General features: G+C 41.2%; 2 protein-coding genes and 1 long non-coding RNA gene across 5 annotated transcripts; 1 reads left to right on the plus strand and 2 right to left on the minus strand.

The window, feature by feature from the left end:
- Positions 1-380: 380 nt before the first annotated feature.
- LOC112278410 (protein MICRORCHIDIA 2) lies at positions 381-7758 on the plus strand. The gene is made up of 17 exons (XM_024511868.3): positions 381-907; positions 1117-1533; positions 1776-1850; positions 2357-2391; positions 2520-2598; positions 2705-2876; positions 3111-3189; positions 3547-3681; positions 4032-4130; positions 4264-4368; positions 4598-4837; positions 4996-5047; positions 5412-5523; positions 5726-6235; positions 6368-6452; positions 7151-7252; positions 7380-7758. Exons 2-17 carry the CDS (start codon positions 1125-1127, stop codon positions 7431-7433), a joined length of 2343 nt encoding a protein of 780 aa, XP_024367636.1. The 5' UTR covers positions 381-907; positions 1117-1124; the 3' UTR covers positions 7434-7758.
- A 475-nt stretch (positions 7759-8233) lies between these two features.
- Positions 8234-11471, minus strand: LOC112278411 (tobamovirus multiplication protein 2A). Of its 2 annotated transcripts, none has more exons than XM_024511870.3 (7): positions 11352-11471; positions 10231-10604; positions 9983-10054; positions 9674-9776; positions 9451-9555; positions 8909-9127; positions 8234-8765 (listed from the first exon to the last, which is right to left on the minus strand). In XM_024511870.3, exons 2-7 carry the CDS (start codon positions 10512-10514, stop codon positions 8658-8660), a joined length of 891 nt encoding a protein of 296 aa, XP_024367638.1. In that variant the 5' UTR covers positions 10515-10604; positions 11352-11471; the 3' UTR covers positions 8234-8657. The 2 variants fall into 2 exon arrangements, with proteins under 2 accessions (XP_024367638.1, XP_024367637.1); XM_024511869.3 differs by having other exon boundaries at positions 9674-9754; positions 9955-10054.
- Positions 11472-12710: 1239 nt separating this feature from the next.
- LOC149986264 (uncharacterized) lies at positions 12711-14119 on the minus strand. 2 transcript variants are annotated; one of them, XR_016500797.1, is made up of 2 exons: positions 13768-14094; positions 12711-13451 (listed from the first exon to the last, which is right to left on the minus strand). It is a non-coding gene; the product is annotated as an uncharacterized LOC149986264 (long non-coding RNA). The 2 variants fall into 2 exon arrangements; XR_016500798.1 differs by having other exon boundaries at positions 12820-13555; positions 13768-14119.
- Between the last annotated feature and the right edge of the window lie 312 nt (positions 14120-14431).

Genomic DNA, 14431 nt, shown 5'->3' on the forward strand with positions numbered 1-14431 from the left:
AAAATTTATTATAAAAACTAATGAACACATATGTAATTTTTACTAAACCAGTATCAGAGAAAATGAAAAACATAATTTTAGAATTTGTACTAAACCATATACAAGAACCATATAAATCCTTTTTTTTTGTACACACTTGCATATCTTTGGAAGCTACTAGAAGACTAACTTTCCCATTAACAAAATTCCAAGGATAACTTGCTACCAAAGGGAACCCAATCGCTATGGTCCAAAAATAGCGTGATGAAGGCTCCAAGGAACGAGCAACGACGGTGACGCCCATTCATCCACCACCATTCATCAAAATTGAGGATGGAAGCTGAAAAAGGAAGCCTTCCATCGGGGATCTGGAGGCTTTTTCAAGGTTTGAATTCCCCTCCATTGGGCCATATTCTAGTTTCCGGTGAAGCTGTAGGGTTTTTCCTCCACGCATAGATTGCGTCGAATTGCCTCACAACATCACTGATCTTGTCGCTTAACAAGCTTATAACGATCTGGTGCACAGCTGTTGGAACCAGGGGTGTGAGAACTGTAGCAAGCGAGCGAGCAGGGGATAGGAAAGAGCTGTAGAGAAGTTTGGATGTGAGTACGCACAGCGAGGAAGAGGTTTGCAGGGGAAGAGATGACACGGTGATTGTAGAGGACTCACGGAAGGAGTTTGAAGTGGCCGAGAGTGTAGTGGATCCTATGTGTTGCCCTAGAGAGGTGCGTACTCAAGCTGGCGGATGTCTCTAGCTTGGTCGAATTTTCCTTGGTTACTTACTCAGTAGCTGGGCTGAGTTCTGCGAGTGATGAGGATTGGAATGATTGCGTAGGGAGAGAAAGATGTGAAGCTGCTGCACTCCAGTCTGTGCACTGTCATTATTGTTTGTATCAGTCATCGGGTTGGAGCCGCGAATTTCTCCAGGTGGGAATTTCGTATTTTGTTTTTTTATTTTATTTTCTTTTCCCCTTGTTTTTAATTTCTTTTTGGATGTTTTAATTTCTGTTTCCGTGTGTCGCCTTTCGTTACACTCTTTCTTTCGCTAAAGAGTGTTATAAGTTCGATACGCTCTTTCTTATTGTTGCGCATTCAGAGATTGATCGTTAGAACCTTTTCCTTTTTGAATGATCCAGCGGCAGATATGGCGTCCGTGATTTATCTCGACAGCAGTGACGATGAGCATGAGCCAGTACCAAAACGAGTTGAGCAGCAGATTCCTTCCCACGTAAAGCAATTGGACAGCGTGAAACCTAGCGCTGCTCAAGGCAAGGTTGAAAGGATTCATGGAGATCCTAGTGCTCAGCGAAAATCCGTTGAACATTTGAGTGTACCGAGTGCACGAAGTAATGCAACAGTCTCTAATGACCAAGCACGAGAGCCTACAGGTACTCAGCCTGAGAGTAGAGAAAAATGGACGCCTGTACCAAAGCGTACGAGCGCTGCGGATGTGGTAGGTCCCTCTAGTGCAGAAGAAAATTCTCTTTCTCGTCATTTCTGGCAGGCAGGAGATTACGAGAGTCAGGTTGTAATGAAGAAGAGGCCTCTTGCAGGTATTTTTGTGTTCCACTCCCTCTTTCTTTCAGCCTTCGTCTGCTTTAACTCGAGTTGCCTAGCTGTCATTTGCAAATTAATTCAGAAACAAGCCACGATTATTTTACTTTGTCAGAGGTTTTGTGAGTATAATCTACTGGTTCAACGATTTATGATGTATTCAATCTGAGAGCGCTGGGCAATACTTTTGTGGCAGTTGCACGACAAAAGTAAAATCATCACTGTGTGTGTGAAATGGCAGGGGCTCTGGATCATGTAAGAGTGCATCCCAAATTCTTACATTCAAATGCCACGTCTCACAAGTGGGCTCTTGGAGGTGTGTTTTCTATTTTATTTGAAAATGACCGGAAAGTTCTGCGGAAACTCCCTTTGACACCATATGATATCTACTGTGCTGTAAAATGTGCTAGTTGGTAATGTTAAGCAAGTGATTGTTTCGATTGTTGGTCTCTCTCGTGTTATACCTTAGTGATTCCAATGTTAGTAAACTTTCGGAAGTCTCGCTAACTTTGATGGATGAGCCAAATCCTTCTTATCAGCAGAAAACAGGAGGTTCCACCACAATAGACAAGTCTGTCGTAGTTGCTGCTACACATAAATTTATTCTATACACTTCGAGAGTTTTTGTAGTCTTGATCTGATGTGCTGTGAAGTAACACAACATCGAGAGTGTACAGAATTATTCTCATGTGTGCCAAGGTGCATCAGATATGTTTGTTGTAGTGAACGTCACATTATATACTGTTTAATTCATGTGGCTTTTGTCAGATGTTGCTTGTTCTCTTCTTTCTTAGTTAATAGGAACTTATATGTCCTTGGCAGCCATTGCGGAGCTCTTGGACAACGCTATCGATGAGGTGAGTCGTGCTTTAATGGTTCTGTAAAGTTCACTCTCATTTCTGCGTGCATCTTTGGAACTGATAATAACAATACATACGTAGTCTAGAATGGTGGTTACTGAAATTGCACGTGGGCGTGTGCACAGGTTTCGAATGGAGCTACCTATGTGCGGTTAGATAAAATAAAAAATGCACGAGAAGGCAGTCCTGCTCTTCTTGTTCAAGGTTCTCCCCTATCACTCGCTGTACGTATTTTCCTGCTTTGGGTAAATTAATAAGATGTTTGAATTACCTTGGTTGACGGTTAAACATGAAAAATTGGTTGTTGCAGATAATGGAGGGGGTATGAGCCCAGACAATATTCGGCAATGCATGAGCTTGGGGTATTCCCTCAAAAACCAGAAGACCACCATTGGGCAGTATGGAAATGGTTTCAAGACAAGTACAATGCGATTAGGGGCAGATGTTATTGTATTCACTAGGAATCGAAATTTGAAAACTGGGTAAGCGGAACTGTTTTCATGTGCTTTCTTTTTTCTGAAATATTGGAAAGTGGGGAGTTTTTGCTGTTACAGCTGAAGTTATGCAAACTTCCATTATGTTAGAATACGTTTTTTTGTATCCTGGGACACGCAATGTGCGTTGAAGTGTTTTGAGGTGAGGTACAGAAAATCTTGATTTCGGTATTGTTTCAACTTCTTCTGCTACTAGTATTATATTGTGGCAATCTGCTGCAGGAAGTCGACACAAAGTATTGGGTTACTGTCTTATACATTCTTGAGGAAGACTGGACACGAAGATACGGTAGTGCCTATGGTAAGTTCGAGGGTTTTGTGTGCTGCGCATTTTTTGATCGTGGAAGTCAACCAGACTTACCTCGAGATTCTACCATGTTTAGATATTTCATGGGCCTTATGATCTTACTGCGTATTTGATCTTTCTGATGGAAAATCTGTATACTTCTGAATTTAAAACTAGCTTTTGGGACACTGTTTAGTTACTCGTGACATTCATGCACCTTCATAGTAGTAGTGCACAAGTAAAGTTACCTAATAATTGATTCCCCGTTGGATTTAAGCACTTGAAAAGCTAATGCTAAAATATAGCCTTGAAGGTCCTATACGAAATATATATATTTGTAATCTCTTTGATTTGTCGTGTGTAAATTGTCAGCTGGACTATGAGTTAGATGCACACTTGGTTAAGCCGTCAGTTCTGTTACGCACTACAATGGACGATTGGCTCAGCAATCTCAATACAATTATTAAGTGGTCCCCATACAGTTCAGAGCAACAGCTCTTGAGTCAGGTACTGTATTATCATTTGAACTTTTCTGGTGCTTTGCGTGATTTAGGAAACTACTTGTGAACTCTCAAGCAAGGCTCTGGCGTGTAGTTTTCCAATCTCCCACCGTCTTCTATGATCAGTTTCGTAGTACCGCAGTCTCAGTAGAAGTACCCGGTGACGTCAAGTGCCTTGAAGTGTCTTAAACTGTCTTGATAATACTTCAAGTGCCCTAAGACAATTCAAGATACTTCGCGTCATCTAAGGTCATTAAGTGACGTCTACTTCTGAGGAATTACTAGGTTGCACTGGATCTACTGCTGGTGAATGACAACGGCTGTATACTAACAACGTGCTTTTCTGCGAATCAACAGTTCAATGATATAGGTTGGCATGGAACTAAAGTTATCATCTATAATTTGTGGCTAAACGACGATGGCATCTTGGAGCTGGACTTTGACTCTGACGAACATGTATAAATCTGATTGTATCCCGTGTGCTTTGAACGTGTCCCTCAACTTTTGATTTTGTTTTGCTTCATGTAGTCTTATTTATTTATTTATTTATTTATTGCAACATCAAATATGAAGTTGTGTTGTTTTGCAGGATATCCAATTACGAGTGGCTTCTAAGGAATTACCTAAGAATCATACCCTCCCATCGCTTCTTTCAAATGAGCATATCAGCAACCGCTACCAGCTTTCTCTTCGGGTAATTGTCTATCTCCACACAAGGACTTTGTAAGTGTATTTTAGATGCAAGTAAGACACTCTTTCGTAGTAGTCGCAAAAATTCTGTCTTTCTCTCTTATATCTTTGTGTGCAATAAGCAGTGGGAGTACATGCAAAGATAGTTGTTTCAAGTTTCGTGGACAACGTCATCTCTTTGCGGAATACTAAATTTGCTGAATACAACGTGTGGATTAAACTTGCTGTTGCAGGCATATGCCTCAATATTGTATTTAAAACTGCCAGAGCACTTCAAAATCATTTTAAGAGGCCAACCTGTGGAGCACTATGATATAGCTGAGGATCTCAAATTCAAAGAGTACATTATCTACAGACCTCAGATTGGACCTAGCAAGGAGGCCTCAGTGACAACCACTATAGGATTCTCAAAAGAGGCACCCATGATTAATGTTCACGGTTTCTGTGTCTATCACAGAAACCGACTTATTATGGTATGCGTCATCTATTCTATTAAAGAACAGTTCACGTTCAAGCTCTTGGTTCATAATTGATAGATGACTATGGCACTCGATTCTACAACATGTTCTGTGATTTTTGATCCCTATTGCTTATTGTTTGGATTCTCATGGCCAAAATTCTTGGTGGACAGCCGTTTTGGAAAGTTTTCCAAGAGAATAGCAGTCGAGGTAGGGGTGTCATAGGTGAGATTTCTGCACTTCTGGACTTCTGAAGTTAGGAACCCGTTCTGATGGAATTATATGTTCACCTCTCTTCATCAGAAAGTAAAATGTAATTATGCGGTCAATGCTGAACATTGTAGAATTCATAGAATTGGCAGTGCCCGTGGGTTGACTTGCGGGGCTAAACCATACCCGAACTTTTTTCTTTTTTTCTTTCTCCTTTGCTTATGTTTTCCTCCTCTCGTCGTCTATCCTTGACAAATGTGCTTATTGTGGTTTGGTGAAGGATTCTCTAGTATCACATGTGAAAGACCTTAATTTTATGTTACAATTGCGTTCAGATAAATCAATTTATTGAAGTCAGTTTGGTTCATCTCGTTGGCAGGTGTACTGGAGGCAAATTTTATGGAGCCTGCCCATGACAAGCAAGACTTCGAAAGGACTTCAGTTTTTCTACGACTCGAAGGTCGCCTCAAAGCCATGACAATTGAGTACTGGTGTGGGCTTTTTCTACTTATATTTAAGCTTTTACTTTTTTTTTTATTTTTATATTTGTTCCTTTTTTCTTAGGTGGTTCTGCTCCACGTTGTGGAGATTCTCATTTTTCATTTTTTTGTAATTTTTGTTTCAATGCATTTACCGTGTTGTATTATAGTTTTTCGAATTTATTATGGTCTGAATCTTTGGTCTGGACTTCAGGAATTTACATTCCCATCTTATTGGCTACAAGAAAACCATTAGGCCCAAGCAAACTGCACCTCAACCTTTAGACACCTCGAGACCAAATACCACATCCTCCGCGCCTCTGGTCACTGCAACGGAGCCTTCTCCTACAAGTTCAAGCTCTAGTGGTCAGCCAAGAGCATCGGGCCCCTCCACCCCTCCTAGAGCTGGGGTAGAAACTATAGACGCAGACGGAACACTACAACCATCAGGAAATGGCGCTGCAACTCCTCTTACTTCCGTAGAGAGGATTGCAGTAGGCAATCCACTTCCGGAGAAAGTGAAGGTAGAGAAGGGGAGTCGAAATCCTCCTTCAAAAAGATCACGTGACCAAGAGGACAGTTTGGTTGAAGCTTCCAAGCGACAGCGGTCAAGTTCAGAGGCTGTTCCCTTGGCTTCACGCGGAGCTGGTGACATAATTGCATCGACGCCGGATAATGGGGCCTTTGTAGTTTTGGAACAGCAGAATGCCATTCTTCGTCAGAAGTAACATCCATTTGACCTCGATCTTACCATTTCTGAGACCAAATGGTTTGTAAATATGGTGTCCTATTGAATTTTGACAGTGAATAATTGTACACTCGTTTCACGCATACAGTTATTGTTTGTGCTTTTCAGATGTGCGGAATATGAGTTACGTGAGCGACATTGGGAGCAAAAGCTTCTTATGCTAGAACAACGAGAGAAAGATTGGGAGGTGAAGGTAAGCTTAACTTGCAACAGCTGAAATTCCTATGTGTTACATCTCTTCTGATTTTCCATTTCTCATCTTTGCTATGTATCTTTCTTCGTTGAAATATGCGTGGTGAAGGAGGGATTAGTATCTTGACATACTATAAGGGGAAGTAGCCTTCGCCCTTCAGTACAAGACTAAATTAGCACTTTAGGAAGCTCTCTTTGCCAGCCTGAGCTCCACACAATCTTCAAGACATCTTTTCACAAGGAATCCGCAATCTAGTGTAGTGTTTTTGGATTTATCTTTGTGAGATCCTAAAGTTGATGCTTACTTCGAACTTTGACACTTCTAGCTGAATTCAAAAGTAAACAAAAACAAAATGCGGCTAGTGAAGTGTAGCTGGCTATAGATGAATTTCAAATGCGCTTTGCAAACAAATGATCGAGAACTAAAAGAAAAGTTCGGGTTTTCTGAGAAGTCAAAACAACCCTCAAGCTAATTTTTTTGATTTCATTAACATTGTTGGGTATCCTTGAAGGTTGAAATTCTCACTATAATGCACGCCTCTAACTTGTGTTGGTATGAGTGGCTTTGAGACCTGTGTTGTGGGGTCCAAAATTTTTGTATGCAGTGTAATATTTTAGAAGTGGTGCTACTTGATTATTTTATACCTAATTTAAAATCTTCGTTGATTTCCTTGAGCCCTTTCAAATGCATGTTTTCAGGTATCGACATTGGAACGAGAAGTTGAGGAGCAGAAATCTAAGTACGTCATGCTCATGAGCCAAATGAAATCATTGAGTGCAACAGAAGCACAGGCTAGTAAGGTATGAATTCAGTCCTTACTGCCACTGGACCTTGAATGTCCCTAGCTTTTTGAATGGAGTACAAACAGAACAATGTGCCAAAGCATGCCTTTTCACTGACATTAGGGGTTGGTTGTCATTCTTGCAGAGAAACGGAGTTCTTGCAGCGACGACTGGCGTGATAAAATCGGAGCGTAGTTAACAGATGCAGAATGACTGTCTTTGAAAATTCATTCAACATACTCTTCTATCTAGCATGTACTCTGAGGAACTCTTGACACATTCCTTGGAGAAAATTTGAAAATCAAAGCACGTGATGCGTAGAAATGGTGATGGGATTAAAAACTCAGCAGCCCATCAATTGAGTTGCACTGATTTATGTATGAGATAGTAGATCCCAGTAATCCTGGGCATAATTTTTGTACTGTAGGAAAGAAGTGCCTGATGTACTCCACGATTTAGACTGATTTTTGTAAAGGAATTATTGAACTTAAAAGCCACTTCAGTGGGAAAAAAATTATTTATTACCCTTGATGTGCATTGTGGTTCACATTTTTCAACTGTGTTGCAAGATCCCACAAACTGTTTGTAGTGCTTTGGAAGTTTGTTTGAGAATTTGATGTGTGATCGAGACACTATCTATGAAAGGATTGACCAATGATGTGAATGCCTTGTTTATGAAATTCTACCGCATTAGTTGCTGAAAGCTTCCTTTCTGATCAAAACTTACCTCCAAAGCTCTATAAGTCAAGATTGGCATTAAGAAAAAGGCTACACTAGCTATTAGCTTAATCAAGTAGATAAATTTATTAATTGTGTTGGCGTGAACTGTGACACTTCGGAGCCTTATGGAAATAAAAAACCACGGAAATTGTTTCCAAACAACATAGATGTTGGCCATTCAGCCAATGAGAAGAAACAAGGTGCATAGTAAGTGCCTGGTCATCTTTGAGTCCACTTAAGCTGTGTCAAACATCCCCAACCATATTCGGCTGAATTCGCTTCGGCTAAACTTGCTTTTATTAGGTGGAGAAAAGACAATTTGTCCCACAGGACTGAACTTAGAAGCACATCCACTATGACCACTTGTTATGACCATATGGACTAATATGTAGAAGACAACACGGTTCTATACAACAGGAGGTGTTGAAAAAGCCTCTAATGTCTAACATCCTGACATTTGGACACTAAAGTCCAACAATTTGACAAAACATTTGCCATACAAAGATCCGATATGCAACACGGCCTTGTTCACCTTCCGAAAGCCTTCTAATCAAACAATTCTACTCTCAACAGTTTTTGAGCAGCAAAAAGCAATAGTTCATGTAGAGAATAGAAGAGATTGACAACTAAAAGCATTCTTCTTGCAAGAAGCACCAAACAAGAGCTTGGTGTAAATTCTGAAAGGTGGCAAACTAGACGTAGTCTACATTATGATGCAACGACTCTGCTGCTCCTCTGCCCCTGGTGTCTGATTTGGTAATCTCCTCATGTCAGGTGAATTAGATGAGAACTCAGTTGTGTCCAAGCCATACTGCAGAATACAGAGCTCAAGACTTAGAACAGGAAGAGTTCACCACAAAAGGACATGGAAATTTAAAAAGCCGTCAGAATTTGGTATCACAAATTTCACGACAAGACATGGACATTCAAATTGGAACAAAAGATAAATCATGCCTTTTCCCGCATCCTTGTGCTCCAAGCATCACTACGAGGAGGTCGAGCTTCTGTTGCAGCCCCAGAACCCGATGCAGGGGGAGGCTGATTTGCCTGCCGGTCGACTACAGGTCGGCGGGGAGCTGACCTGGCCACCATGTAATCTTCGTCACTGTCGTAGTCTCTCCGTGCACTCGAAGAGATAGACCGGAGTATAAATGCGAAGAATAAGCCAAGTGCCTGCATTGAACAATACATTAAGTCTGGCTGCCAAGAATATCAAGCATTATTACAGATTGAATGTCGACATTCATATTGCACAAAAGCAAAAGAATAAGAGAAAATGTATAGAATTACATAGAGGATTCGACAGGTTTTTCAAAGGTTAAGCACGTGAGAAGACTCTACATTAAAATACTCGAGACCCTCTCAAACAATATCGCCGTGCTACTTCATTTTCTAAGAATTCCTTAGCACAACATCCCAGGAGGAGTCAGAAATTCGAACAGAAGAAATCACATAAACCAAAAAAGCAACAACCGAAGATAAGTTGAAACACTCACTTCTAGGACCACCACACCTAACGAAACCCACTTGCAGATATCTAGATTGTTCAATACAAATTCTTGAACTTTGTCCAACTCCCCGGTGGGATCCTCTGGTATATCCTGAAACAATACATAGCCACTTCAGAAAAGTGCCGATTATCTCCAGAAATACATTGAAAGAGAGAATCTGGCGATGAACATTCTCTGAGTGAAGAAGAGAGTCGAGCAGGAACCTCACCTCTCGCCAATGCCGATCAAAGAAAAGAGCTCCAGCAACTGCGAATTGTGCCAATAGAAGCAGAATTTGAAGTACACTATACTGTAATTTTCGTTCAGGAAAACTTCACAAGCACATCAAGAATACAATGGCAGTGTTACGGAGGGATTTTAACAAACCCTACTCAAATGATAAAAGTCATTTTAACATGTTACATCTATGAACATGAAAGGCTAGAATAACGAGGACAAAAACTCTCTCCCTTCATTTCTTTCAAAAAATGGAACTCAAATGTGGGATACACATGAAAGACAGAAGCTGTTGCTCAACTCAGCTGCAATATGTCCCGTCAAGGAGACAAAGCAAGTGATAGCCCCGGCACCGAAGAATGCGTAAATAAACCTGCATCAACTACTTCTTCAAGTGAGCGAGCATCTTATTCCCTAACTTGTCACAATCAAGGCCAGAACGCGTTGAGGAAATTACGAAATACAGAGATATATACGCACTTAGGGCTCAAACTGAGAGCAAACCGAGTGAAGGGTGGCATATACTGATAAATCGGACGTGTAACGTACCAAGGAGCAGGAAGTTTTGATATGTATAAGCCTTCTTTCAAGAGAGGCCTTGCAATAGGTTCCACCATAAACCCTTCAGTAAGTTGAACCCCATCAGATGACATACTTATATCCCCGCCTGATAAAAGCGCAGGAGCATTAACAAGTGTCTCTTGATCATGAGGGCCAAAGGAGCTCCATTCTTTTAGCATCCAAAGTGAGTATACTATCATGAGGGCCCCAACCAACGTTACCAAAAAATTGATCAACTTCAGAATACATTGGATGAATCCCTGGCAGGACATCTCGACTTGAATTCTGGGTCTACAACAAGCCGCTCGCACAGGGATTATATATTTTTTACGTTAACGGAGACATTTATGGTGCCACCAGCTCTGCACGACAAAAGACAACAAATTAGGCAACCAGTTCATAACAAACACTCTCCAACCCCTTCGAAGTCACGGCTTCAAATGAATTGAGAAATTATTGACATCATCCGAGCTAGAATCCAGGGACATGCTCATTCAGCAATAAAAACAAACCCAAAAGACATCTAGACTTGCTCACTACAGAATCTAAAATGATAGTTGAGTTCGCCGATACGAAATTTACAACCGGCTTTCTGAGCAATGAAAAGCTTAGAAAGCTCTGGATTTCTTAAACACGAAGCAAATCGCAAGCTATGCTTGTGATAACTGTCACCCTGAAAATAACTTCCAACCCGCAATAAACCCAAAAGCACTAATCCATCTCCTACCCACATTGCCCTAATTCATCACTCAACATGTTTCACACCCTGAGGCAGCTCCAGCTAAATTCACAACAGCTGCATCCCCAAAAAAACCCTCTTCCGCTCCATCGAAACCAAAAATCCCACAAACCACACGAACCACAGCTCATTCCCACACCCGCGATCCCCTGGTCTACGAAACACCCTAACAAGCAACTAACACCCACACACAAACGCCCCAAAAACCACCCGATTGTCCGAAGGTTTTAACAGCGACTCATCGACACCAGCAACATCCTCCCGCACCCATCCACACGGGTACCCAACAGCTACAGCAACGCAACCGATGGCATGTGCTGGGAGGCGAAAACAGAGAGACCAAGAGGCAGGAAACAGTAAGTCCGCCTACCAAGCCCCAAACTCTTCAGCGCAAGTGGAGTGGAGCTTTGGGTTTCCGCGTTCGTGAAAGCTTGTGCTTTGTGCTGCTTGTGCCCTTCGCCGTAGACCTCGGTTTGGCTTGGCTTGGCTCAGCCTCCCCTTTGGATTCAAGCTACAAGAGCTGCAACAAGAGCAGTGGCAGCAACAGTGGCCGCGGTGAAGGGGGGGAGCCGCCGTGGAGGAGGGGGCCAAGGCGCGGTGGTGCCGATGGTACCACGGCCATAGCCGTCACCCGCGCCGCGCCCTTGGGTGACTCGGGCCCCACCGCACCTATTTCCCGGTCACCGTTTATTTTGTTTCAGGTTGTTGTTGTCCCGGTTCTGGGCTGTGTTCAGACGACACTAAATATGACTTGCAGGTTTTTATGAATTATTTTTTTTATTCTTGTCGCTGTTTAAGTTTTTTTTGGGTTCAATTCTTCCAATTAGTATCTACAGTGTTCTTCTCTTGAATGGATTTTTTTTCTTAAAAAAAAACAGGTGATTTAAATGTTTTTCTTTATTCTTTTTTTCTTTTGTTTCTCTTTTTTGAATTAATATAATGGTTTGTGAACAAAGATCAATGTATTCATTCATTGTTCATTGGAGAATTTGTTGAATGTGAATGTTTACGTATGGAGATTTAACAAAGTTTAAAAATAATTTGTTGGTTTCTGTGTAAAGATAGATGTTTTTTTTAGCAAACCACTGAATAGATTCAAACTTGTTTATTTTCCTTTTCTGAATTCAGAAGAAGAGACATGTGATTAGTTTAGGATCCAAGAAAGGTAGTGACTTTTACAGTTTTCATTCAATAAATTACATTACATGATCAATTTTCAAAAAATATATTGAGTTATTTCAACTTAAAAAGACTTGTTACAACAATTTTAAAAACAACATATTCCAGGTTTAAAACAACTCTTAAGAGTCCAAACTTTACCATTTACCTATCCAAGATGAAATAAAACGTGAAACATTTTGATTTATGTTTTAAGTCTCTAAGACAATCCACCCAATTTATAAAATATTTATAAATTATTTTAAGAACTTTTAAACACCATAAAAGATAAATTTCCCCAAAATTGATAGTTTTAATGCCATTACAACTATGTTGAACTGTTCTTAAAAACATGACATGACAAAATGATGCCAGCCAAATCACAACAACTATGCATGTTACATATACAACCAAATTGCTGTTTAAAAAATTAACAAAAATGAACAAAAATTACTTAAAAATTCTCACAGAGAATACTATCACCAAAAAATGCATAAGGGGAGCCTTGTTGTCAAATCAAAGTTTCTTAAATCAAAATCACAGTAAAGCATCTCACTCTTATAAAAGCATAATCAGTCACTGAATGTCAAAAGAAAATAAACTTGATGAATGAACAAGTCTATGTAATTGAACATGGTGCCAATGATTCTCCCAACCCAAGATCAGCTCCCATTCACGAGTTTGCAAATTCGAATTCTATTAAGCAAAATGAGAAAAACAAAGCCCTAAAATTATCACCACCTTTCTGTTTAATTAACCCAAACATGGTGACAAACGCAGCATCAAATTCCCAAAACTAGTGATTTCTCTTCCCTAATGCAACTCCCTCCAACTCACAACTTGTTGCATTCTTTTGTCACATGCTTTGAAGAATATATCAGTGGACTGCTCATCTCTTCCTCGGATTGTGTTAACTCATTTATCAACCCATTTCTCATGCGTTAATTCACCATGCAGCACAGCATTCTTCATATATAATTGTAATAAAGCAACCATGAAAGCTGGCTCTGCTAAATCTACCTCTCCACACAACGCCAACATGCATTTCCAGTGTGCTTTGAAAATAGAAAGTATGCGGGTTTATAGTATTAAGTGTGCGGGGGAATGGATTGGGAAACAGGCAAAACTGACGAAGGTGCAAAGCACAATACCACCAGATAAATTTCTCAAGAGCAACATTCCTCATTGGAGTTGCAAAAAATACCTCAAGAGAGTGTGGGTTTCGCGACTTCTGCTATGGTCCTGCTCCACCGATGTTATGCAAAACCCTCTCTGAACGCGAGGAAGATACAATGCACGACGTTTCCTGATGCTACAACCACCGGCAATCAAAGAAAAAGCGATTAGTGGGCTCGATTGTGTGGAATGAATCGAGACCAAACCTCAATGTTGGGCTCCGGTAGGTGTTCCTCGTACCTGCAGCGAACCATCAGGACAGAGCACTAATCACAAGGTCAGCATCGAACAGAACCGAAACGAACCGAATCGTAGAATGTGGTGGGTTTTTGAGTGTGTACTGTTTTAGGAACCATAGACCGATCTGGTTGAACTTAGAGACACATCTCGTTAAACAAAAAACTCGGAACGATCCAGTAAAGATCTCCACTATATCCGCACAATTTACGTACCCAGCATCCTTAATGTCGTGGTGGGTGTAATCATCGTCAGCTACGGCTAGCTTGCACATCAGGTCGGGGGCCACATGCTTTGATTCAAGAGCAGCGGAGACTTGCAGTGACATATTGAGCAACTTCCGAGTACATGATCTGATAAGAAGACTTGAGGAGCTTTGGGGAAGGAAGGATGAAATTAGGGCAAACAGTAGCTACTGTTTTGAAAATAGACTTGTCGTCAGCAGTAAGCTTTGCACAACCCCCGAGGAAGGCAAAGGAGGGGGTGAACAGCGAAAAGTCGCACGCACGCACACACGCACATCCCCGACATGAAACTGTCTATAGAAGCAAGATATGGATGCAAGATATAGTATTCACTTATATGGCGATGACCGTGATGACCATGATTTTGAATTCGTCACCACGGCAGTGGATCAATTGACGGGGGTCTAGATCCGCAGCATGTGACCGTGGGGGGGGGGGGACTGCTGGCACCGGCCTGTGAAAGCGGTACAACTTGCCCCAGTCTACGATTTCGTGTTCTGACTTGGCAGAGATGACCATTGTGCAGCTTTAGCCGGCCATGCGCCACGTCTTAAATGGGCCCACGAGGGGGTGACGCATGTATGCTTTCGTTGTTCCAACAAAGCCTCTTAGACTTTATGTGGCCAGCCTAGAC

Source organism: Physcomitrium patens, chromosome 25 (assembly GCF_059467195.1).
Source record: "Physcomitrium patens ecotype Gransden chromosome 25, ASM5946719v1, whole genome shotgun sequence".
In the NCBI taxonomy this organism is placed as follows: Eukaryota; Viridiplantae; Streptophyta; class Bryopsida; order Funariales; family Funariaceae; genus Physcomitrium; species Physcomitrium patens.